The 24376-nt window shown below is 41.9% G+C and overlaps 1 protein-coding gene and 1 non-coding gene across 7 annotated transcripts in view; both read right to left on the reverse strand.

The window, feature by feature from the left end:
* Nucleotides 1–404: 404 nt before the first annotated feature.
* MMAA (metabolism of cobalamin associated A) overlaps nucleotides 405–24376 on the reverse strand; it is a 54320-nt gene continuing 30348 nt past the window's right edge. For 3 of the 6 annotated variants that reach the window (XM_043485200.1, XM_043485218.1, XM_043485191.1), the window contains 6 exons: nucleotides 12419–12922; nucleotides 9421–9543; nucleotides 6118–6288; nucleotides 3869–3954; nucleotides 1784–1933; nucleotides 405–757 (listed from right to left, as the gene is read on the reverse strand). In XM_043485200.1, the coding sequence (XP_043341135.1) occupies nucleotides 470–757; nucleotides 1784–1933; nucleotides 3869–3954; nucleotides 6118–6288; nucleotides 9421–9543; nucleotides 12419–12863 (1263 nt within the window). In that variant the 5' untranslated portion in view covers nucleotides 12864–12922 and the 3' untranslated portion in view covers nucleotides 405–469. Of the gene's footprint in view, nucleotides 758–1783; nucleotides 1934–3868; nucleotides 3955–6117; nucleotides 6289–9420; nucleotides 9544–12418; nucleotides 12923–23156; nucleotides 23323–24376 lie in introns of all 6 variants that reach the window. The other 3 variants (XM_043485183.1, XM_043485210.1, XM_043485229.1) reach the window with 2 other exon arrangements.
* Nucleotides 12086–12157, reverse strand: TRNAW-CCA. Its single transcript has one exon. It is a non-coding gene; the product is annotated as a tRNA-Trp (tRNA).

Below are 24376 nucleotides of genomic sequence, written 5' to 3' on the forward strand. Positions count from 1 at the left end.
CTGGTATGCTAAATGACATGACTTCCAGCTCTTAGAAACCCAGTGTATATTATTCGAGCTTCAAGGAAGACTTCAAAAATGCAGTCACTCTGGCTTACATTTTCCCTGGAAACTCAAGAGAACAGAGAACCAAAGAAAGCACTTTAAGGTACATGATCTTTTTCGGTCCTCAGCTGTCTCTGCCTGTGACTGCTGAGAAGATGCCGTCCTACAGGCCACCGTGTCAGGGTGTGAGAACAGGAAGAAGTGGGGCTGAGAAACACACCACAGGTTCCTTGCAAATGCTGCTGACCGCCTGACCTGTGATATCTGTATCTAACGCGTGTCAACTTTCCAAGCATGGTTCACAAGTAAGGAGGCCGAGGGGCACCACAAGAGAATTGCTGGAAAGACAAGCACACGGGTGACTTTTAATATTAAAATACTTTATTCAAAGATACATTAAAATCACTGTGTAGGATGCACTTCATTAGTGTCTGCTTTTAAAAGCTTTCAACAACAGGTCCGCTGCTAGTCCCGGGGACAGGCCCCCACTGAGAACCCTCTCTTCCAGAAGAGGAATCTGTTCCCGGACTGCGGGGTGGGTCCGGAAATGCTCTACCACATTCTCCTGGATGAGGCTCCACATCCAGACCTTCTGCTGCTTCTGCCGCTTGGCGGCCAGCTCCCCACTGACGAGCATCACCTCCCGGAATTCTTTCATTTTATCCCACATTTCGGTGATCCCCTCTCCACTTCGGGCAGAAATACGAATTACCTGTTGAAAAGGGAAGAACCAGAATTATTTACTCACAATGATAGAAAACACTTTCGTGGGGACTCTGGCATTTGCCAGTTAATATTTACAGTCTATGGAAAGAGGTACGTGACAAAAATAAGGTATTTTATCACTGTGTCAAAGTAAATATGCTGAAAAATATACTAAGATAACTTACTAAGATTACTCAGTGCAAGGCAGAAATCAGACATGGATTCTAGGTCAAGTTTTTAGCTCAGAGGTTTATTTTGACCAAGGATTGCTTGCACGGTCTTTAAAGGTCACAGAGGTGAACAGTGGGAGGGTCTCTGGGATGAGACAGGCGATGCTACGCAGGTTTCCCTGCGGCCTGAGTGCCGTACAATGAAAGCGAGTAGAGAACACGGCGCTGTTCCGTCAAACTGCCCGGTCCAGCAGGTGCTGTGAACCGAGCATCAGTGCCCACACAGACAAGGCGGCTCCAGACACAGCAAAACAGACAACATGCTGGGAGCCAACGGCAAGAGACGTCACCATCGTTCTCATCAGAGCGATGACAGCTTTTCTTTAACAACACGGTGTCCTTCTACAGATAAAGCGCCCCCATCAATATTACTGCATCACTTCCTACCGGATTTTTTTTTCCTTATTAAAAACATCGCCCAACAAACATAATGGGAAGGAAAGATACCATATCAAAAGACTTCTCTCTCTTACTCAAACTCTAATATAGATAATCAAGTCATTAATTGTGCCATAATCTTAAGGGTGGATCTTTTCAGAATGGATTTGCCATCACTTCCAAACAGCGCGAGCCCAGCATGAAGCAATCTAATCTATCACCTCACATCCAGTTTTTGACATCTGGTGGTTGACGGACTGTACTTAAAATCATAACTATGAGCTCTGGCTTTGTCATAATTTTTAAAACTGTGATCTCACATACAAGCAAAGATTGATTATATGTCTAGCTTGGGACTTACATCCTCTCTTCTGATGTGCACAGTCTACTCGGGGAGAAAAATGCAGAACGGAACGCAAGCTAACCTTTGGTTTCCACACTCCTGAACGCCTGCGCAGTAATTTCAGCGCACTCACATACTCTGCTTGTATCCTTCGAGCTGGCACGATCAAGTCTCCGTCGGATTTGGTGATAGCCACCAGATCTGCCATCTCCACTATTCCTCTTTTGATGCCCTCATGAGAAAAAGAGAGGAAAGTGACTTATCCCAAATATTTAATGCTAGAAAACAATGGGACACCAGTTCATGCTAGGGTTTTTAAAGTCAAATACTATAACTTTTTCTCTGCATCTTCTACTAGGAATCACAATTATTTGATGGAATTTACTCAAAAGCATAAAGTCTCAGGATTATGAAAGTCATTTGTATTATCTCTTTCAAACGTGGAGACTAACATGCTGGAATACATTCAGAATTAGAGTAAATGTATCATTCAGACACAATGTGATTGAATGACAGGAGACAGTTCATACGGTCTCATGATGGATTCCACTTCTCCCAGAGCTCACCCTGCAGGAAGCAAAATCATCATCGTTCAGGTGCTTCTAAAGAAGAAAACACCCTGTCACTAACATATGCATTTCCAGAAACAAAGTCTTTGAAGTTTCCCTTAAATAGATGCAGCATTTTTTTTTTCCTATTTGCATCTGAGGAAAAAATAACCTGATGGCTAAAAATGTCTCAATCTCTTGATTTAAATTACATTGCATGAAAACACTAGAAAAATCCTAAGGCTAAACCTTATATGGAAAAGGAATATTTTGCTATCTAAGATTAAAATTCCTTTTCAAGCATTTTAAAAACATAACTTTCAATGATTAAATTCTACTAATGTTTCTAAACTGCAGCAACCAGAGTCTGATGTCACTAGTTTTTCAGAATTTTCAATTGAAAGTGAGGTGTTGTATAATAGAGAACTTAGTGGAGGACAGAGGAGCCTGGTGGGCTACAGTCCACGGGATCACAAAGAGCAGGACGTGACTTAGCAACTGAACAACAACAGCCACAACTGGTCTTTGTCCAAGGTTCCTGGGAGGTAACCTCTAGAGCCTGTTGTCTCCTGAGTGACAGGAGCGACTCCATTATTCACAGTGAGTGCCCAGGATGGTACCTGCATTTATGCAAAGAGATCATTCAGAACAGGGGCTAACTGCACCAGAAAGTCAACCACATGATTAGGGGGCAGGGGCTCTGAGCCACGTGATAGCAGCCTGATGGCCTCTGGGGGTGGGGGTTGCAGATCGAGTTTCATCATGCGGATGGCAATTTGGTCAATCACACCTCCATAATAAACCCCAACAAAAACGATAGGCCCTGAAGCGTAGAACTCCCTGGGTGGTGACACACGAGTGTGCCAAGAGGCAAATGTGTCCTGAGGACAGAAAATCTTCGAGGCTGTGACCCTTCCAGACCTGTCTCTCTGTGTCTCTTCATTTGGCTGGTCTTGACTTGTCTCCTTTATAATAAAACTCTAACTGGTAACTTAGTGCTTCCCTGAGATCTGGGAACCCTTCTAGTGAACTACTGAACCCGAGGGGTAGTGCAAACCCCCACCTTCGCAGCCAGTGAGAGGCATGGGGAGCCTGGGAACCCCAGGCTTGCTGCTGGAATCTGGAGAGAAGCCAGTCTTGTGAAGCCTGGGGCCCCCACTCTGTGAAGGCTGTGCTAACTCAGGGAGTCAGTTCCAGATATGCACTGCAGGCCAGAGGAAGAATTCTATTCTATAATACACAAACTATATCAGTGGGATCCCAGTTTAACATCAAAGGAATATCTCATGCGGAGTATTTCAACCGACTGTAGCACAAACAACCATGAACAGTAGTCTCTTGGCTGGAGCTACTGCTAAATTGGCACACTCGCATGTTACAGGTAGAAAAGTCTAAGTTGCACGATTAGCTCAAGGTCATAAGTTCTACAACTGTAAGTCGGGAAAATAAAACATGAAGACTGTGCCTGACTTAGGTATTTTAGCCAAAGAGAATGATGTTGCTTCCCCTACACTAATATCAACTTAATTGACAAAAACTCACAACACTGGGAACTCGTACTTTCAGAGATGTATACTTTGTGTTTTGGGGAGGGGGGGTGAAAAAGTCAAAATAATTACCTGTAATTCATCTCCTCCTGCTGGCGGTAGGAGTAAAATGAACATGTCAACCATGTCGGCGACAGCAAACTCTGACTGTCCCACACCTGAAATTGTAAGTCACAACTGTTGACTTTCCCGACTGCCCTGACCATCACTTCCATTCGTTCATGAATCACTCAGCATAACATGCTCATCCTGATCCCACTTTCAACACCCACCTGTGAACAGTGTATTAAATGCCGCTGCCTCACCTGATGGGCAAAGCTGTTCTCCCCACCTCACCCCCGCCCCCATTCCCACCGGGTCAGTCTCTGAACAGAGAACGTGGAGACCTGCGCTTTCTCCTCGCTCGCAATGCTCCTTCTCGGCTTCCCTTTTGTGGGTGAACAGCGGGAGCACTTGATTCTAACCTTAGACCAGGCCTGTCAACAGGGCAGCTTTCTTGCCTTCTCATCCTTCTACTAGCCCTGCAAACCCCACCATGGATCCGTCCTACTGTCTGCGTCTCTCCCAGAGAAATCCCTCAACTGTGTGCACAGGCGCCGCCAGAGGGTCGCGGGCTCCAACACCAGCTACTTCTTCCTCGCGGTCCAGGAAAAAGCCAACGCCCCTCGATGCCCTCAGGCAGCTTCCTTCCCATTTGCCAAACTGCAGTGCCCCGCTGGGGCCACATGCAATCACTGCTGAGTCTCAGCAGAAGGTCCTTTAGCCCCTCTATACTTAACTCTAACTCTCCCTTTAAAACTGAGTCCATCTGTCACCTCCTCCCCAAAGTCTTCCCCATCCCCTAAATCTGACAGAGGTTGTGTCACAAACGCTGATCACACAGTAATACAACAGACTGTCTCTCCATAGGAATGCGAGGTTCTCAGTGTTTCCTTTTCAATATATCCACTGGGTATAACTATGTCCTAGGGACATAAAGATAAAATAAAACATGATGTGCCCAAGTACATTAGTTTTCTTAATGAAAACATATTGTTTTTGACTGCTTTAAGAAAATGGGGTGTTATGCTTTTTGTTTGGTTGGTTGTGTTTTTTTATTGGCCATGCCACAAGGCTTGTGGGATCTTAGTTCCCTGTCCAGCGATTGAAACAGGGCCATGGACGTGAAAGTGCTGAGTCCTAGCCACTAGACCAGCAGGGAATTCCCAAATTGGGTGTAAAGCAGCGTTTCCATAGGTCATCCTAATGCTGACAGCTCTCCTCCAGCACTGAGAACATACCACCTCATGTCATCACTACCCGGACATGAGGCTTATCCTTTTCTTTGCTGGACTGGACGAATCACAAGCAGGAATCAAGACTGCCGGGAGAAACATCAACAACTTCAGATATGCAGATGATACCATTCTACAGGCAGAAAGTGAAGAGGAACTAAAGGGCCTCTTAATGAGGGTAAAAGCAGAAAGTGAAAAAGTTGGCTTGAAACTCAACAATCAAAAAACTAAGACCATGGAATCCAGTCCCATCACTTCAGGTAAATAGGGTAAAAAGTGGAAGCAGTGACAGATTTTCTTTTCTTGGGCTCCAAAATCACTGTGGATAGTTGACTGCAACCATAATATTAAAAGACTTGCTCCTTGAAAGGAAAGCTGTGACAAACCTAGACAAGTGTATTAAAAAGCAGAGCATCACTTTGCAACAAAGGTCCGTCTAGTCAAAGCTATGGTTTTTCCAGTAGTCATGTATGGATGTGAGAGTTGGACCATACAGAAGGCTGAGCGCCAAAGAATCGATGCTTTTGAACTGTGGTGCTGGAGAAGACTCTTGAGAGTCCCTTGGACTATAAGGGGATCAAACCAATCAATCCTAAAGGACATCAACCCTGAATATTCATTGGAAGGACTGATGCTGAAGCTGAATCTCTAATACTTTAGCCACCTGATGCGAAGAGCCGACTTATTGGAAAAGACCCTGATGCCAGGAAAGACTGAATGTGGCAGAGGATGAGATGGTTAGATAGCATCACCAACTCAATGGACAGAAGTTTGAGCAAAGTATGGGAGACAGTAGAAGACAGGAGTCTGGCATGCTACAGTCCATGGGGTTGCAAAGAGTTGGACACAACTTAGCGACTGAACAACAACAACAAAGGATTATAACCTATATACTCATATCTCCTACAGAATCTGAGATAGCTTATATTTAATTATCTCTTTAGTAAATATCTGCTGAATGAACAAAATGAAATTAGTCGTCACTCATCTCTATAGAACGTCCATTATAATAGTACTTTATTGTTATGAAATAGAAAACACACTCACCCACAGTTTCAACAAGAATGATGTCATATCCGCCTCCTTCGCACAGAAGAATAGCTTCATTTGTGGTCCTTGTCACACCTCCTAAAGTGCCTCTAGTAGGGGATGGCCTGATGTATGCATTCATATCTCTAGATAACTCAGTCATTCGGGTTTTATCACCTAAGAGTGATCCTGAAACACACAGTTACATTTTACAATCATAGAACACCTATAAGGGCCAATGATCAATCAGCCAATTCTTAGGGGAAATGCTTTAGGACATTTCTCCCCAAACCTCAAACTATATCTCATACTATTAAATTTTTTTCCAACAGTGTATTGTAATGATGCCAAATTAATCTGTGTAACGTCTCCAGCCCCTCAATGGCTCGCTGACTAGAGGTTCAAATCTAGACCCTCCAGCCCTGCACTGCAGGCCCTGAGACTGCCGCCTAATTGCTTGTCCAGTTCAGCTTCTGCTAGTCCCCAAACAAATCTTCCATTGCAGCTGGGCTGGTTTCTTTACTGACATCTTAACGTTGTGTCTAGGTTTATCAGTATCTAGAGATACATGTACTTGTCACACCTGGGGGGTTGGGTGTTCCTGGGATCTGGCAGGTAGAGACCAAGGATACGGAACATCCTTCAGTGTGCAGGACAACTGCCCACAACATAGAATGTCATTAACAACTGCCCACAACAGAGAGTGCCGTTTAAAGAGAAACTCTGCTCTAACCTGTGTTCATTGTCTGTAGGATCATGTCTTACATATTTTGTACACCTAACGCTTGTTCACGGTAGGCAATTAATGCAATACCTATGGAATAGAACCGGTGCTGTTTCAGGGCTTACTACAGTTCTTTTGGCAAACATCAGTACCTGCAAATTCTAGAAGACTGAAAGCTCTAGAATTAGTGAGATTACCTTGTATCTTCTTTTTGTTAGTCACATAGTAACATTTCCCGAGTTTGATCCCTGGGTCAGGAAAATCCCCTGAGGAGGTAATGGCAGACTCTAGTATTCTTGCCTGGAGAATTCCACAGACAGAGGACTCTGGCGGGCTCCCATCCATGGGGTCGCAAAGAGTCAGACACAACTGAACGACTAAGGACACAACAACATTTGAAGGGCGCGGGTGCTGTGCTAACCTGAATCTTAATCTCAGCTTAAGAGCTGACTTTTCCAAGGCAGATGCTAAACACTGAGGATTTCCTTAAGGAGATGATCTTTTCCCTGCTGAGTCCAATTTCAAATTCTCATAGGTTCTAATTCTAGAGCATATACCTACGACAGAGCTCAACTACCATGTTTACTGTACAGAAAATGTTGTTCTAAAGTAATTTTCTGGGTGAAATCATCTCTGTGTAAGTCAACAATCTGCCAAAACTATACTTTAAATTATTATCCTATAGATTCCCTACACGCCAAACTAAACATTTATGAAATCACTGTCCCATAGAGCTGTCTGTCAGTAAATCCAAAACTGTTGACTGCAGGCCCTAAGGGAGGTCTCCAAACTTCCACTGCAGGGGGCCTGTGAATCTAAAACACAATAAGGATTGACAACAGGCTTCTCAAACTTCAGTGGAATGCTATTTTCAAATGTTTCTGTATTGTTGCAATGATAAGGTAAGACTGGAGTGTCCTGTTTATCTTTATGTAGTTTTTTCTTTCAAAGTCTATGTATTGTCACTTGAAAAAGGGATCATTTTTGGTTTGAGAAAAGTCAAGAACCACATAGCTATGCAGCTTTAATTAGACTATCTTTTTTTTAAAAAAGACATCTATTTTAAAATTTTTATTTATTTTTTTGGCTGCACTATGCAGCATTTGAGATCTTAGCTCCCCAACCAGGGATTGAACCTGTGCCCCTGGAAATGAAAGTGCAGAGTCTTCACCACTGGACCACCAGGGAAGTCCCAATCAGATTATCTTATGTCACCATTTCTGCTACTTTCATCTCAAGCTACTGTTTTCTTTTGCTATTCCAAGTATGGTAGAGTATTTATGAAGGTGAGGAGAAAAGCCTTAGCACCTATATGGAAATAAAGGCCACTGTAAATAAATTCTTTACACCTTAGTACTTTACACCTGCTGGTACTTACCTTTAACAAAGTTCTTAGACTATAAAAAGAGATAATGCACTGACATGGATTTAATCTTGAACTTTGCAAGTATAAATTTTATTTTATGGCGAACCTTTTCATTATAGTGAATCAAAAACTATGAATGTTATCAGCTAAATTTCTCAATGGGTGGTAATAGGAATTGCTATCCACCTCTCTGCTGATCTAAAGCCCTAAAATATGATGATGATATCTTTATTTTTTTAGCATTAAACCCACAGGATATAAAACCCTTCCACAAAGCATGCTGAATTTCTCCCTTCAGAATACGCATTACCCTGTAATGGCCTGTGTGCACCTATTTTCCTCATAAGATATAAAGTTCCACAAGGCCAAGAGGACTGTGTCTTATTCACCATTAAACAACACAGCACCTTCTTTGCCCAGGGTCTCACTGTATGTGCTAAAATACTTGTTAAATGAGTAACTGCCATGTGAGATGCTTAAATCATAAAGAGAAGGGAAGAAAAAGCTTTCCTGAGTATTTATATAGCATGCTTTATGTTTCCCTTAAATGATCCTTTTGGGAACTAAGTTTATCCATTTTATCTCTGATGAGCTGCAAATTAAGTTTTGAGTGACTGCATGACCTCAAATCAGTAAGTAATTGCAGAGCACCATGTGCAATGTACTAGGCTAAGTGCCGTGGGGAACCGCAGTATATCACACGGTCCTTCTAAGAGCTTTCTGTTTAACTGAACAAGTAGTAGAAACAGGTGACAGGTTAGATAGAGCATGAAGATTTTTTTCTTTAAGCTTAAGAGAAGTTACAATATGAGGAAGTTAGTGAGTAGGGGTTGATGCAGGCAGGAAAGACAACAGGAGGGAAAAGGGGCTGAGCCCCAGGTGTGACAGACAAAGCACTGACATTTGCTTTTGATTATCTTCAACCTCTGGCCCTTGTTCTCCTAGTTCTCTCAGTACCCAGCTTACTCCTGGGTGACCTGGAAGCTAACCTCCTCTGGAGAACCCAAGGACCTGAACCATCTCCCTCAGTTTCCACCTTGCCCCCTGAACTCTCTACCTTGACTGAGACCAAACTCAAATCTGGTTCAGTTTGCCCCTAAACTCTAACAGAGAGCTGGCCCCATGAGCCCTTGCACTGCAATTTATAAAGAGCCTGTGACATTCACCACCACTAGTACAAGAAGGGTCCACGCCCCTGCGCTGCAATTTATAAAGAACCTGTGATACTCACCACCACTGGTACAAGAAGAAGGGTCCACAGCCAGCACAGATAATTTGTGTCCTCTCTCAGTGAGCATTTTTCCAAAATATTCTATGAAGGTTGATTTTCCAGCACCAGGAGGCCCAGACAACCCTACGGTGGAGAGTTTGTAATTTAATGAAATAAATGAAATCAGCATGTTAAGTTTCATTAGACTAAAATATTAGGCTACCTTCTATTTCACCTAATTTATTAAAACCACCATTAATTCAGTTTAACATTTCCTAAAGCAGTAGATGAAAATGTACCTATTATCTACTCCCTGAGTAACAGGGATACACAGAGGAAATGATTCTGAGTTCCATGTGTTCACCAGACTCACTTGTAAAAATTACTAAATGTGATTTGCTTTTTTTACTATAATGTAGATCTTTGGGGGCCGATTTCATTTCCTATGTTGTGACTGTGCTCAATTTCTACAATATCTGCCCACCTCTCACCATGATCAGGAATTATTCCACCCACCCAATGCCATGTTCCCATTTGAAAAACAACTCTTTACTCCAGAAATTCCCAGTAACTGAGAAACTCACTTTCTATTTATGAAAGATAATTTTTTCATCTCACCCATAACTCAAAGAGATAATATAAACTGAATCCTGGGGGAAAAATTACATTAAGACAGACAGAAATTCCCCTATTTGGAGGGTCCATAGAGCATGGAAGGTGCAAACACAAACTGCAGTCAGTGGGCCAGTTCTGTTTCTAGCCCTGCCTCTTATGAGATGTGTAATCTCGGGCAAGTCACTTAATCATTGTGTACGCTGAGTATACTCTGCCATAAAATGGATATAAGAGCACCTTTAGGTTATTGTGAGGATTAGATGAGTTAATTTTGCAATACGTTTAGAACAGCACATGGTGTCGAGAGATATATAACTGTGTTCAATAAAATCTATAAAACATAAGCACTTAATTGTAACTACACTCAAAAGGATGTATGCCATATGGCATGCTTGGCTCCATACCATAATTTTCAGGGCAGGTCTCTGTCTTAATGGGTGCTGAATAAACATTTGCTGCTTTAATTTATGCTGGTGATAAAACAACTGCAACAAAGACCCAGGTTTACTTGGCCTCATAAGATCAAGAAGAAAGAACCAGAAGAGTGCTGTAAATTTCCATGAAATTAAAACAGATGCTTGTTCCTTGGAAGAAAAGCTATAACAAGCCCAGACAGCGTATTAAAAAGCAGAGACATTACTTTGCCAACAAAGGTCCAGATAGAAGAACTGATGCTTTCAAATTGTGGAGCTGGAGAAGACTCTTGAGAGTCCCTTGGACAGCAAGGAGATCAAACCAGACAATCCTAGAGGAAATCAACCCTGAATATTCATTGGAGGGACTGATGCTGAAGCTGACGTTCCAATACTCTGGCCACCTGATGCAGAGCCAACTCATCAAAAAAGACCCTGATGCTGGGAAAGATTGAGGGCAGGAGGAGAAAGGGGACGACAAGAGGATGAGATGGTTGGATGGCATCACCGATCCAATGGACATGAGCTTGAGCAAACTCCAGGAGATGGTGAAGGACAGGGAAGCCTGGCGTGCTACAGTCCCTGGGGTTGCAGAGAGTCAGACACAATTGAGCGACTGAACAGCAGCTATGTGTGAGTTGCTCATTAACTCTACGTATTTCTGGACATTTTCTCTTCAAAGATTCTCTACAGCCAATACGTAAACACTTGATCATAACTGGAATTTCTCTATGGGAGTTTGCTATTTTATCTGTCTACAGTACATAATGATTATTAACGTCCAGTGTAGTACCTTCAAAAAGAGACACCTCTTGGTGAGGGCGGAAGAATAAGATGTAGGAAAAATGTGGACTAGTATAAACAGCAGTTGGTGAGCTCTTTTTGAAATTATCTTTAAAGTATTCAGGCCCCATTACCCCCAAAATCTAGGAGGTTTTAGGCTCTATACTGCAAATAAACTGAGATATGAGTATAATGCCAATCCATTCTTAAGCATATTTACTCACTCCTCAAAAACATTCTGCACTTTGTCCACCACTTCTAGTTGTTTTAAGTGGGAGGGTTGGTTGGAATCACTTAGTCTGCCATCATGAAAAGCACTCATCCTACCCAAAACTGATCTGCTTAATTCCTTCTGGTCAAACACATCTACATTGCTCTAGAATCTATAATTTGGAAAATATAACAAGCTTATTTGCAACTACAGAAACAGGTCAACTGTTCATGAAGTGAACATGGAGTCTCCTTTAAAATGCATTTGGGTATTGAGATGACTATGCTTAGAGCCAAGCCATTTCCAAACTCTAATAAAATAAAGTATCTGACAGAAGTGAAACTTGCCTAGAGAAAGACTAATGAAACACCTAAGAAGCAGAATTTTGAAATGGGATGAGGATAATTATGGTCGATATAACCACAACCACAAAGAATTCACTTTAGACTATTAAGCAGAAATTCTGCTGAGAGAAGGGAGGAAACCGGTGAACACTTCTTCCTACACCTGTTTCTACTCTGGAAGTCACAACAAAGGAGTGTTAGTCGCTCAGTTGTGTCCAACTCTTTGAGACCCCATAGACCACAGCCCTCGGGGCTCCTCTGCCATGGATTCTCCAGGCAAGAATACTGGAGTGGGTTGCCATTCCCTTCTCCAGGGAATCTTCCCAACCCAGGGATTGAACCTGGGTCTCCCGCATTGGAGGCAGATGCTTTACCATCTGAGCCACTAGGGAAGTTCACAGCAAGGTCTCTGCCAAAATAGAAATCTCATATTATTCTCTTAAAATACAGAGCCTTGGTTCAAATGGTCATGGCATTTCCCCTACACACCAACATAACAAGACTAGTATTTGCAAAGAAAAGGCCTCTAAAATTCATTCCAAACTTCTGCAAGAAAAAAAAAAATCCCCTTTAAATCATAGCTATTAGATTTATTTTAAAAGAAGAGGGAGAATTTTGAAAAATATGTACTGAAAAAAAAAAAAAAGACTGACCCACTCGAAATGCTAGTGGTTTTCCTTTATTTAATTTTTCTTGTTCTCTGTGGTGGGCTAATACTTTCTGAAGAAGCACCTGGGCTAACTCCTTTTTCCTGCTGTGTGTTGATTCTACAAGAGTTATGGCCTCCGCTAAACAGGCCCTTTGGCCTTGGATTAAACCAGCATAGAGCTTATCCACAAGTCTTTGTTCTTTATCAGAAAGTCCTTCTGTGTGTCCCTCTAAGGTTGCTTGCAGACATAACTTTCTTGGTAAACCATTCGATGGCAGCATCCACTTTGCACAATGGAGTCCAGGAGAACTGAGCAGCTGAGCACATGGGATTCCAGAGCCGAGGTGAGGACTTGGGTGAAAGACGAAGTGGTAACGTCGGAAAGGTGTTCTCAAAAGGCCTTTTAGGAAGTGCTGGTGAGGACACTGGAGCAGTATGGGAATGTTCATTGCGCTTGTAATGGAAGAAAATGCTGGACGTTTTTTGGTTCAATGTGATTTGTGACTCCCTAAGAGAGAAAAAAAAACGTATTTCGCCAGTTCAACATCCAACTAAGATATTAAAGTGGTGAAGCGGTAAGCTTAGTGTCCTCCCTAGATTCTGAAACACAGAGAATCAGGGATTTTGATAGTACAAAGGCATAAAAGTTTCTTCCCCAACTTAAAAGCGAAGACTCCCACCTCGTCCAGAGTTAATATTCACAGTAACCCAAACCATGAAACTGCTGCTCTGCTGTGAAGTGCACAGCACATTAAAATTTTCTTTTAAACAAAAACCAAACTGACCCCCTCCCGCCAAAAAAACCCACAATCCATTAGGATAGAAACTTTATATAATGGTTATTTCCTTCTATCTACAAACCTTTTATTTATCATAACAATTTCCTCAGATTAAATATACCCTGTTTGGAAACTCATTCAATACGTTAAATTTAAAAAATCCCTCTTTTATTCATCTCCACAAAATGAAAGTGCCTAGTAATACAGACATTAAGGCATAAGTTTAGATCCATGTACGTATTCAATGGGCCATCCTGACAGCTCAGCTGGTAAAGAATCCACCTGCAAGGCAGGAGACCCCGGTGGGATTCCTGGGTTGGGAAGATCCCCTGGAGAAGGGATAGGCTACCCACTCCAGTATTGGGGCTTCCCTGGTGGCTGAGATGATAAAGGATCCACCTACAATGCAGGAGATGTGGATTCAACCACTGGGTTGGGAAGATCCCCTGGAGGAGGGCATGGCAATCCACTCCAGTGTTCATGCCTGGAGAATCCCATGGACAGAGAAGCCTGGTGGGCTACAGTCCATGGGGTCGCAAAGAGTGGGACACGACTGAGCGCAGCACAGCATGCATTCAACAGACTCACCTGGAACACACGCCAAGATGGTCTAACATTCCACACAAACCAGCACAACCACCCACAAGCCTCTGCTGGCAATGAACTGAGGGCTCTCTGTATGGAAAGAAGCACTTGGGTGCTTATTAAAACTACGCACCCCAGCCCCAAGAATCAGAATCTCTGTGGGTAAGCACACTAAAGTCTGAACAACTATGGAAGTGAACAAGGGTGTTTTACTTAGATTTACTGATATTCTGCTTCAGACTGTATTAGACAATGAAGGCTCACAGGGTCCACTGGGAGTCAGGACAGTGCAGAGGTTATGGGCCGTGGCCACTCGGCATCTCTGCCACTTAAGCAATAATGACCTTGGGCAAGTTACTTAACCACCCTGTGCCTCAGCTTCCTCTTGAGTTAAGACAACAGAACAAGGACTAGGAAAGCTGTGAGAATAAAATGGGTTAATTAATATAAACAGGTGGGGACAGTGCCTAGCACAGAGTAACAGCTTAATAAACTTTATTAGCTTAATAAACTTAATAAGCTTTTATTATTGAGATGCCAATTTATAAAACTTTAATGTCAGGCAAATGACATATAATACTTAAGTCTTCATTCATGATCATTTGAAATTTTTGGTTTTCAAATACCATGTAGCACAATGAAATAAATTACTTTATTGCTCTAAAGTACCTCTCTAAATTATATTCCAAGGCCAGCAGAAAATTAATTTTAACTAAATAACAGTTTTAGTAGCAGAAAAAAGAAACATTAAAAAAATTTTTATTGTTAGAGCTGCTCATCATTTTTCTATTAGTCTTATTCTAAAAGGACAATTTAATTTAAAATGTGTAAAAATGTATCCAAAAGACAATTTCAAAACATCCACTACTACCCTTTGCAGAAATACACAAAGAGACATTTAAAACAAAAAAAGCAAAGAGTGGTTCTACTTTGGAAGCTCCCTTCGGGACCACGTTAACCACACTTCCCATCCACCCCACTGTCAGTACCACCAAACTGGACCTGCACAGGCAAGCCCATTTTCTGAGCAGTTCTACCCTCCCTGTCCCAGGCCAGGTTACAAGAGTAACAGTGATGATAACGTTTTTGATGGTGGTGAGAATGATGTTTTATTATGTTCCAGTCACTGTACTATAAACTTCTATATTAGCACCCTAAGGCTGCTGTAACAAATTACCATAAACTTGGTGGATTAAAACCACAGAAACCTATCATCTCATGGTTCTGGAGGTGGAAAGTCAGAAATCAAGATGTTAGGAGGACGTTGCTCCCTCTGAAGGCTCTAGATGGGGACTCTTCCCTGCTCCTCCCAGCTTCTTGGGCACCAGGGGCTCCTCAGCTCACAGTTACAAGACTCCAATATCCGCCTCCTTCTTCACATGGCCTACTCTTTGTGTCTCTCTTCTGTGTGGGGATCTGTCACTGAACTGGGCCCATTCAGATAATCCAAGATGGTCTCATCCCAAGGTCTTTAACTTACTTACATCTGCAAAGATCCTTTTTCCAAAAAGAATCACATTCTCCAGTTCCAGGGATTAGGACGTGGACAAATCTTTTTGGAGGCCACCATTCAATCCACTATACCTCCTTTGGTGGACTGCCTCATTATCTTACTCTAAATGGTCTAAACCCAGCACTTCAACAGCTCACAGAACGATAAACACTGTGTTCGGAGAAAGAACAGTGCAATGTGAGAACAGACAAGGTCATGGAAAAGAACTTTCCTGGGGCAGGAGAAGGTTCAAAGTCACCGAGGAGTCAACGCCAGGGCTGGGTCTGAAAGGTTAAAGAAAGCTGCAGGACGAGGCAGGCCTTCCAGGCTGAGGACGTATTTGCACAGAGGCTGAGCTTGGTCTCTACCATATCAGAGGAGACAGAGGAACTCAAAGAAGCAGACACTGGACAGATATATTGGGCTGGCCAAAAAGTTTGTTTGGGTTTTTCAAGCTGTTATGGGAAGACATGAATGACCTTCTTGGCCAACCCAATATGTGGAACTAGTGATTGAAAATGAGACCAAATCAGGATGGAAACTGAGACCCAGGAAGTAGATTTTGTCTTGTTGGTGGAGGAGAAACTACAGAAGAAATCTTCGGGGAGGCAAGTGACCTAATCAACTTTGGTTTTTAGGAGATAACACTAGGAACAGTGGAGAGAAGTGCCAACCTAGCAAAGACACAAAAGAGAGGATGGGGACCTGGACCAAGGCAAGGCATTAAGGGGTGGAAAAGAGAAGCCAGATCCAAGACCTTCTTTCCATGTTAGTGCTGCCCTCAACATGCCAGCAAATCTGGAAAACTCAGCAGTGGCCACAGGGGTGGAAAAGGTCAGTTTTCATTCCAATCACAAAGAAAGGCAATGCCAAAGAATGCTCAAACTACTGCACAATTGCACTCATCTCACACACTAGTAATGCTCAAAAATCTCCAAGCCAGGCTTCAACTGTACATGAACCATGAACTTCCAGATGTTCAAGCAGGATTGAGAAAAGGCAGAGGAACCAGAGATCAAATTGCCAACATCTGCTGGATCATCAAAAAAGCAAGCGAGTTCCAGAAAAACACCTACTTCTGCTTTATTGACTATGCCAAAGTCTTTGACTGTGTGGATCGCAACAAACTGTGGAAAATTCTGAAAGAGATGGGAATACCAGACCACCTGACCTGCCTCTTGAGAAATCTGTATGGAGGTCAGGAATCAACAGTTAGAACTGGACATGGAACAACAGACTGGTTCCAAATAGGGAAAGGAGCACATCAAGGCTGTATACTGCCACTCTGCTTATTTAACTTATATGCAGAGTATATCATGAGAAACATTGGGCTGGATGAAGCACAAGCTGGAATCAAGATTGCCGGGATAAATATCAATAACCTCAGATGTGCCAATCACATCATCCTTATGTCAGAAATCAAAGAAGAACTAAAGAGCTTCTTGATCAAAGTGGAAAAGGAGAGTGAAAAAGTTCGCCTAAAACTCAACATTCAGAAAACGAAGATCATGGCAGCTGGTCCCATCACTTCATGGCAAATAGATGGGGAAATGATGGAAACAGTGACAGACTTTATTTTTGGGGTGCTCCAAAATCACTGCAGATGGGGACTGCAGCCATGAAATTAAAAGATGTTTGCTCCTTGGAAGGAAAGATATGACCAACCTAGATAGCATATTAAAAAGCAGAGACATTACTTTGCCAACAAAGGTCCATCTAATCAAAGCTATGGTTTTTCCAGTAGCCATGTACTGATGTGAGAATTGGACTATGAAGACAGCTGAGTGCCGAAGAACTGATGCTTTTGAACTGTGGTGTTGGAGAAGACTCTTGAGAGTCCCTTGGACTGCAAGGAGATCCAACCAGTCCATCCTAAAGGAAATCAGTCCTGAATATTCATTGGAAGGACTGATGTTGAAGCTGAAACTCCAATCCTTGGCCACCTGATGCAAAGAACTGATTCATTTGAAAAGACCCTGATGCTGGGAAAGATCTAAGGCGAGAGGAGAAGGGGATGACAGAGGATGAGATGGTTGGGTGGCATCACCAACTCAATGGACATGAGTTTGAGTAAGCTCTGGGAGTTGGTGATGGATAGGGAGGCCTGGTGTGTTGCATTCCACGGGGTCGCAAAGAGTTGGACACGACTGAGCAACTGAACTGAACTGAACTTCCGTGTTAGGAGCCTCAAAGCTTGCTGCGGAGTCTGACACACTGCAATTATTCTAAAGAATGCTAATCTGATCTTATTTCATTTCCCACTTGCCTGTCACTCAAGAGTGTATGAACCATTTTCGAATACTTTATTTCACTTTATTCTCCCAGACAATTCCATGAAGACAATTGGATAGTTATTCTCATTTAACAAGAGAAATCAGGAGTGAGATAGCTGACTACAGTTATAGCCAGTGGACTCAAACCCAGGTTTTTGACTCTCTGTGGCATTTTTTTCTCCATAAATTGTTTGAGAATAAAGGAGCTCCTTTGGAAAATAGATATTAGTAACTCTGTGCCTCCCAAAGTGGTAAGAAGCATTTTCAGTGTACAGTGATGGGGTAGCATTAGGAGGAGCCAAAGAACAAGCTGCATTTAAAATATTTAATTAACTTAATTTTTTAATCTTTTAAATTAATTCTTTAGTTAATTCTTACCATGATAATCTCTTGCCCAGCAGAGCTATGCTCTTCAAAAAGAGCAAAGTAATATAAAGAGAAAGAGAGAGAAACAAGATCATAAAGCACTCATTCAACAAGTACCTGATCATCTGCTATATGTCATGCAGTAGTTTAGCACCAGGAATGCAACAGTGATCTGACAGAACAGTAGTTCTTGCCCCCATGAAGCTAACATCCAAGTAAGGGAAATAGACAACAGGCTATGAATAACAAGGTCAGTTGGCCAGAGGTGAATGAGCAAGAAAGTGTAAGGGAGAAGGCCAAAGAGGGGGTCGTAAAGATGACTGGAAGGAATTCAACTTTGCCTGAGAGGGGAAGTCAAGGGACAGAGGAGAACCCAATCTGACTTCCCTTCAGATCAACGGGATCTGATACAGATGCAAGAACAGAAAGGAGAAGAGCCGCTAAGAAACTACTGCAAAAATGCAGATGAGGTAACAGTGACCTCGACCAGGTAGGCTGCAGTTAGATTCTGGATGAATTCTGGAGGACCTGGTAACACATGGGACATGGATGGGAGAGAAAGAGAACACGCAAGGATGAGGTACAGGTTTTATCTTGCGCCAACATCGAGTGATCATAGAAAAAGCAAGGGAATTCCAGAAAAACGTCTCCTTCTGCTTCATTGAGTAAGCTAAAGCCTTTGACTGTTAGGATCACAACAAACTGTGGGAAATTCTTAAAAGAGATGGGAATAACAGACCGCCTGATCTGCCTCCTGAGAAACCTGTATGCAGGTTAAGAAGCAACAGTTAGAACCAGACATGGAACAACAGATTGGTTCCAAATTGGGAAAGGAGTATGTCAAGGCTGTATATTGTCACCCTGCTTATTTAACTTCTATGCAGAGTGGTGGTGGTGGTTTAGTCGCTAGGTCATGTCTGACTCTTACGACCCCAGGGACTGTAGCCTGTCAGGCTCCTCTATCCAGGGGACTCTCCAGGCAAGAATACCGGAATGGGTTGCCATTTCCTTCTCCAGGGGATCTTCCCAACCCAGGAATGGAACCCGGGTCTCCTGCACTTCAGGCAGATTCTTTACCAACTGAGCTATAAGGGAAGCCCCCTCTATGCAGAGTACATCATGCTAAATGCTGGGCTGGATGAATCAAAACTGGAATCAAGATTGTTGGGAGAAGTATAAACAACCTTAGAAATGCATTTAACACTTTAATGGCAGAAAGTGAAGAGGAACTAAAGAGCCTCTTGATAAAGGTGAGAGAGGAGAGTGAAAAAGCTGGCTTAAAACTCAACATTCAAAAAACTAAGATCATGGAATCCAGTCCCATCACTTTCTGGTAATTAGATGGGGAAACAATGCGAACAGTGGCAGATTTAATTTTCTTGGGCTCCAAAATCACTGCGTATGGTGACTTGCTCCTCGGAAGAAAAGCTAGACAAACCTAGACAGAGTATTAAAAAGTAGAGACATCACTTTGCCAACAAAGGTCCGTCTAATCAAAGCTATGGTTTTTCCAGCAGCCATGTATGGATGTGAGAGTTGGACCATTAAGGGGGCTGAGCACCGAAGAATTAATGATTTTGAATTGTGATGCTGGAAAGGGCTCTTGTGAGTCTCTTGGACAGCAAGGAGATCAAACCAGTCAATTCTAAAGGAAATCACCCCTGAATATTCATTGGAAGGACTGGTGCTGAAGCTGAAGCTCCAATTCTTGGCCACCTGATGCCAAGAGTTGACTCACTCTGACTCTGATGCCGGGAAAGATTGAAGGCAGGAGGAGAAGGGGGCAACAGAGGATGACAAGGTTGGATGGCATCACTGACTCAGTGGACATGAGTTTGAGCAAACTCCAGGAGACAGGGAAGGACAGTGAAGGACAGGAAAGCCTGATCTGATGTTCATGGGGTGGCAAAGAGTCGGACACAACTTGTGACTGAACGACAACAATAAATATCAATAGAATATAGATTTTTGCTCTAACATTTAGAATAGTGATTTCTTACAACAATTTATCTGTAGTTTTTCTCAGAAAATCCATGCCAGCTACCTGACAAGCTTATGGCTTATATTGTAGGATTTATCACAATTTGGGATTGTAAAGTTCCCTGTCCTTTCATGCCAACAGAAATCTGAAAAGGTCTTTAAATGAAAAGAAGAAGGAAGAGGATAACATTTTAGGTCGTTCATTCTTTGCCAAAACTAGAAAGCTATCCACGTGTATATAATTCCAGAATTTTATACTTTTAAATCTCTCCCCGAGGGCTAATTTTCTTGGTGCTTCCAAACCCTCTGGACCTTCTGAAAGGCAGAGTAGCAGCAGCTGCTACCTTTTACTGAATGTTGATGATGTGTGAGCTATCGAGCATGCATTCCCTCAGCTAAGCCTCAGAACAGCAGACGAGAGTCCATTTCACAGGTGAGGCTGGTAAGACAAGGCTGACTGACCAACGCCTCACAACTAGGGGCAGAATCTGGAGAAACTACAGATTTCACTGAGCCAGATCTATAGAGTATCCACTCTAGATTCTCGTATAAAAAGAGGAGTGGTGTCATGTCGCATTAAGGGAACACCAAATAATCCTATCTGGTTATGGCACAGGCTGTTTATCTCCGTGTTGTTTCTTTCTTTCTCTCTCTTTGGCTTAGGCCAAAAGGAAAACTTAATTTACATTTTCTGGGCAAACCTTATCAGTAGGAGATCCTAATAATGTATTAGGTGAAAGAATAGACCAAATTTCTAAAATTTTTAATGTTTTCTTGTTCTACACAGAATAATTCCACTTGATAACTAAATGCATAATATACTTAAACCCATTAAGTTCACAAAACCAACCGGATTTTAAAGTCCATAAACTTTTTAAAAGCCAATATAGAGGATTCCCCTCTGTATTGCTCCAGTGGTTAAGAATCTGCCTGCCAATACAAGGGACATGGGTTCAACAATCCCTAGCCCGAAAGATTCCACATGCCTTGGAGCAAATAAAACCCGTGTGCCATTACTACCAAAGCCTGCAAGCCATAGAACCTGTGCTCTGCAACAAGAGAAGCCATCGCAATGAGAAGCCTGGGCACAATGAAGAGTAGCCCGTGCTCACTGCAACTAAAAAGCCCGCACACAGCAATGAAGATGAAGTGCAATAAAAAAATAATAATACATAAATAAATCACAACAAAGGCTCTTGCTCACATTTTTAAACAGCACCAATATGACTCAGCCTTCTATGAAGACCTTTCTGCCTGTATGTACATGTCATAGGCAGAATAGACTAAGTCTACTAGAGTGGCAAAATCATTCAGGCCCAGGGGGCTCAGGGGTAAAGAATCTGTCTGCCAATGCAGGAGACCTGGGTTCAATCCTGGTCTGGGAAGATCCACTGAAGAGGGAATGGCAACCCACGCCAGTGTTCTTGCCTGGGAAATCCCATGGACAGAGAAGCCTGGTGGGCTATAGTCCATGGGGCTGCAGAACAGTCTGACACGACTTAGCAACTAAGCAAAAACAGGGAGAAGGGCTTCTCACCTGCTCATGTATCTAGGCACCTTTTCCTGCTTTCTTATGGAAAGAAATCAAAGACCCTGGCCAATAATCAAACTGTTGGAATGAATTTTCACAATTCCTAAGAGTATGGTTTCATCCTACAATTTTACACTGAGCACCAGGAAAATAAAATAAATTTTCTAGCACTTACAACACTCAGTAAGATACCTCAAAGCACCACTATTCCTAATAAACCAGAAAGTCTACTTATTAATATATAATGAAAGCACCAAGTAGGCAAAAATACTGAAAGAGGTTGGGTAAGTACATCCCCTCGCCTCCAAGAGGACAGCACATGGACAGCAGAATTTTAAGGTGTGTGGTTTCACACTTGTTTTCCTCTAAATATCTTTTACATCCATCCCATTCTCTTACCATCATGCCCATATTTCTCTATTATAATGGCTTTCAAACTCTAATAGAAGTTCATAGAAAGAAACACACTTACGCCAGTCAATACACAGACATATACTTGAAACAAGCTTCACAAATCACTTTTAATTCCTATTCCATGTGCTATATGCTAATACTTTTCAAATTTTTCTTAAAATGAAGATTGTAATCTACCAATGGGCACAACCTATTATATCCATTGCTATGGCCAGTATTTTTAACAAACTTGTCTTGATGGAAATTTTAAAAATTTGTGCATCAAAAGACAATGTCAACAGAGTAGAAAGCAACCCACAGGATGGGAGAAAATACTTGCAAATGACATGAGATTAATATCCAGAATATATAAAGAACTTCTGAAACTCAACAACAGAAACAACCCAAATCAAAAATGTGCCAAGGGCTTGAACAGACAGTTCTCCAAGAAGATACACAAATGATCAATAAGCGCATGAAAAGATATTCACCATCATCAATCATAAAGACAATGCAATTTAAAACTTCAATGAGATACCACCCCACACCCATTAGAATGACTGCTAACTATGGCCATTATTAATTCATCTTCCATACTACCACTTATCCTCATAAAATGTAAAAATGACTATATTACTCCACTTAAAATACTTTAAAATGCTTAAAATACTTTAAAAGTTCCTTGTGTATTACCTGTTAAATTTTTTTTCCCCTGTGATTTAGCCACTCATTCATTGAGCAACTATTTATTGAGAGTCCACCATATGCTAGGTGCCCTCTTAAGGCCTTAGCATACACTGGTATACGGATCCAACATGGCTCCTAACATGAAGTTTACAATCCAGCCCGGACAGTCATTAAATAAGTTTCATATTCTTTATGAGTGCTCTTATCCACCTCTCCAACTGAATTCATCCCCCTCCTCCACTCTTATCATATTGCTATAACTATCCTGATCTTCAAGAAGGTCCCAGAAAAATTCAGTCTTTTATACATCGTGGCCACTGTCCTTGATGTCCATTCTAACTGGAATGCCTTAATCACCTCACCAATTCCTCCTCAGCCTTCAAGATTAACTTAAAAGGGTCTCCTCTAAAAACATTTCTGTGGCCTCCTTTCTACACTCCTTCAGTCACCATTTCTAACTCTTGAAATCAGCATTACAATGCTGATCACATCATTTTGTGACCATTTTTAAAAAAATGTCAGTCTTCCTAGACTGAGTTATCATTGGGATCCACAATATAGTTTATCAGTCACAGAATAAATGAATGTATGCTATAATTTTGTATGTATAACTCCATTATGTTGATTACTCAGTTGATTGATGTTTGAAAACTTACATTTTTCTAGATTTCACTGTATAAATATATTTTTAGGACTTCCTTTTTAAAGTCTGATTTCAATATATGGATGTTTTCCTTCATTAAAAATTTGTTCAGCAGCAGCCAGTCTGACTTGGATTATTTGTCTTGAAATTGATCCAATGAATATTCTTAATTTCAATAACTACTCTGGCAAGAAAAAGCAGAGAGGATTTCCAAAATCAATACATTAGGTCAGTGTCTGCGGCACAACAGTTCATATAGGCAAAGTGGTGTTACACCATGTGTTTCCATTTCTCCATGCTAATTACTTTTAATGTGAAGCTAGGCTATCAGATGCCATCAATCTGTTTACCATCTCCCACCTGGCAGGAGAGCCAGGTTCGATCCCTGGGTTGGGAAGATCCCCTGGAGAAAGAAATGGCAACCCATTCCAGTATTTTTGCTTTAAGAATTCCATGGACAGAGGAGCCTGGAGGGCTCAGGTCATGGGATTGCAAGTTGGACATGACTTAGCGACTAAACCACCATCACCACCCCCATTGGAGGCTTTACTTTCTCCTTTTCAAATAATTTTCAGAAAATCTGGGTAGAACAGAATGGCTTTTTAAATAAGCAACTTTTAACTAGGTCATTGTTATAGAAGAGTCATACAGAACATGCACTGAACTCATGCAGGGAATATTCTAAAAGTTCTCTGTCCACTTTACCTTTTATCACTTTTCCAGTTGGGACTGATTTCCCAACTTCTACTTTAAGGTTTCAGTCTTCTGGAGAAGTTTCGATTTTTCTAAATTCTATCACCAGCCAATGTTTTGATTCATTTCCACTGCTATTACCCTAGTTTAAATCTGAACTATTTTTAAGGGGCTCTGAGACTAGCTATAGGACCTGGGCAATCTCTACTACTCTCCATATGAAAATATTAAGACTTACACATCAGAGCCAGACTATGAAATGAAATTGTGTGCATGAGAGGGCCTGGCACCAACAGGTGTTAACCAACTGTAAGGAATCGTCTTTTCTTCTCTCTCTTTCCTCCCTTCCCCAATCCTCCATCTTGGATGACACAGCAAGACTTATAGTGAACTATGAATGGGATCTCCTTACTAATCCACCTCAAATTCCTCCAATAGCTTCCCCATGCTAGGACAGTAGTTCTCAGTGTGGTCCCCAAACCAACAGCAACTCCAGCAACTAAGAATGGATAAGAGTGAAATTCTCAAGCCCCACCCCAG

The sequence above is a fragment of the Cervus canadensis genome, chromosome 1 (assembly GCF_019320065.1).
Source record: "Cervus canadensis isolate Bull #8, Minnesota chromosome 1, ASM1932006v1, whole genome shotgun sequence".
In the NCBI taxonomy this organism is placed as follows: Eukaryota; Metazoa; Chordata; class Mammalia; order Artiodactyla; family Cervidae; genus Cervus; species Cervus canadensis.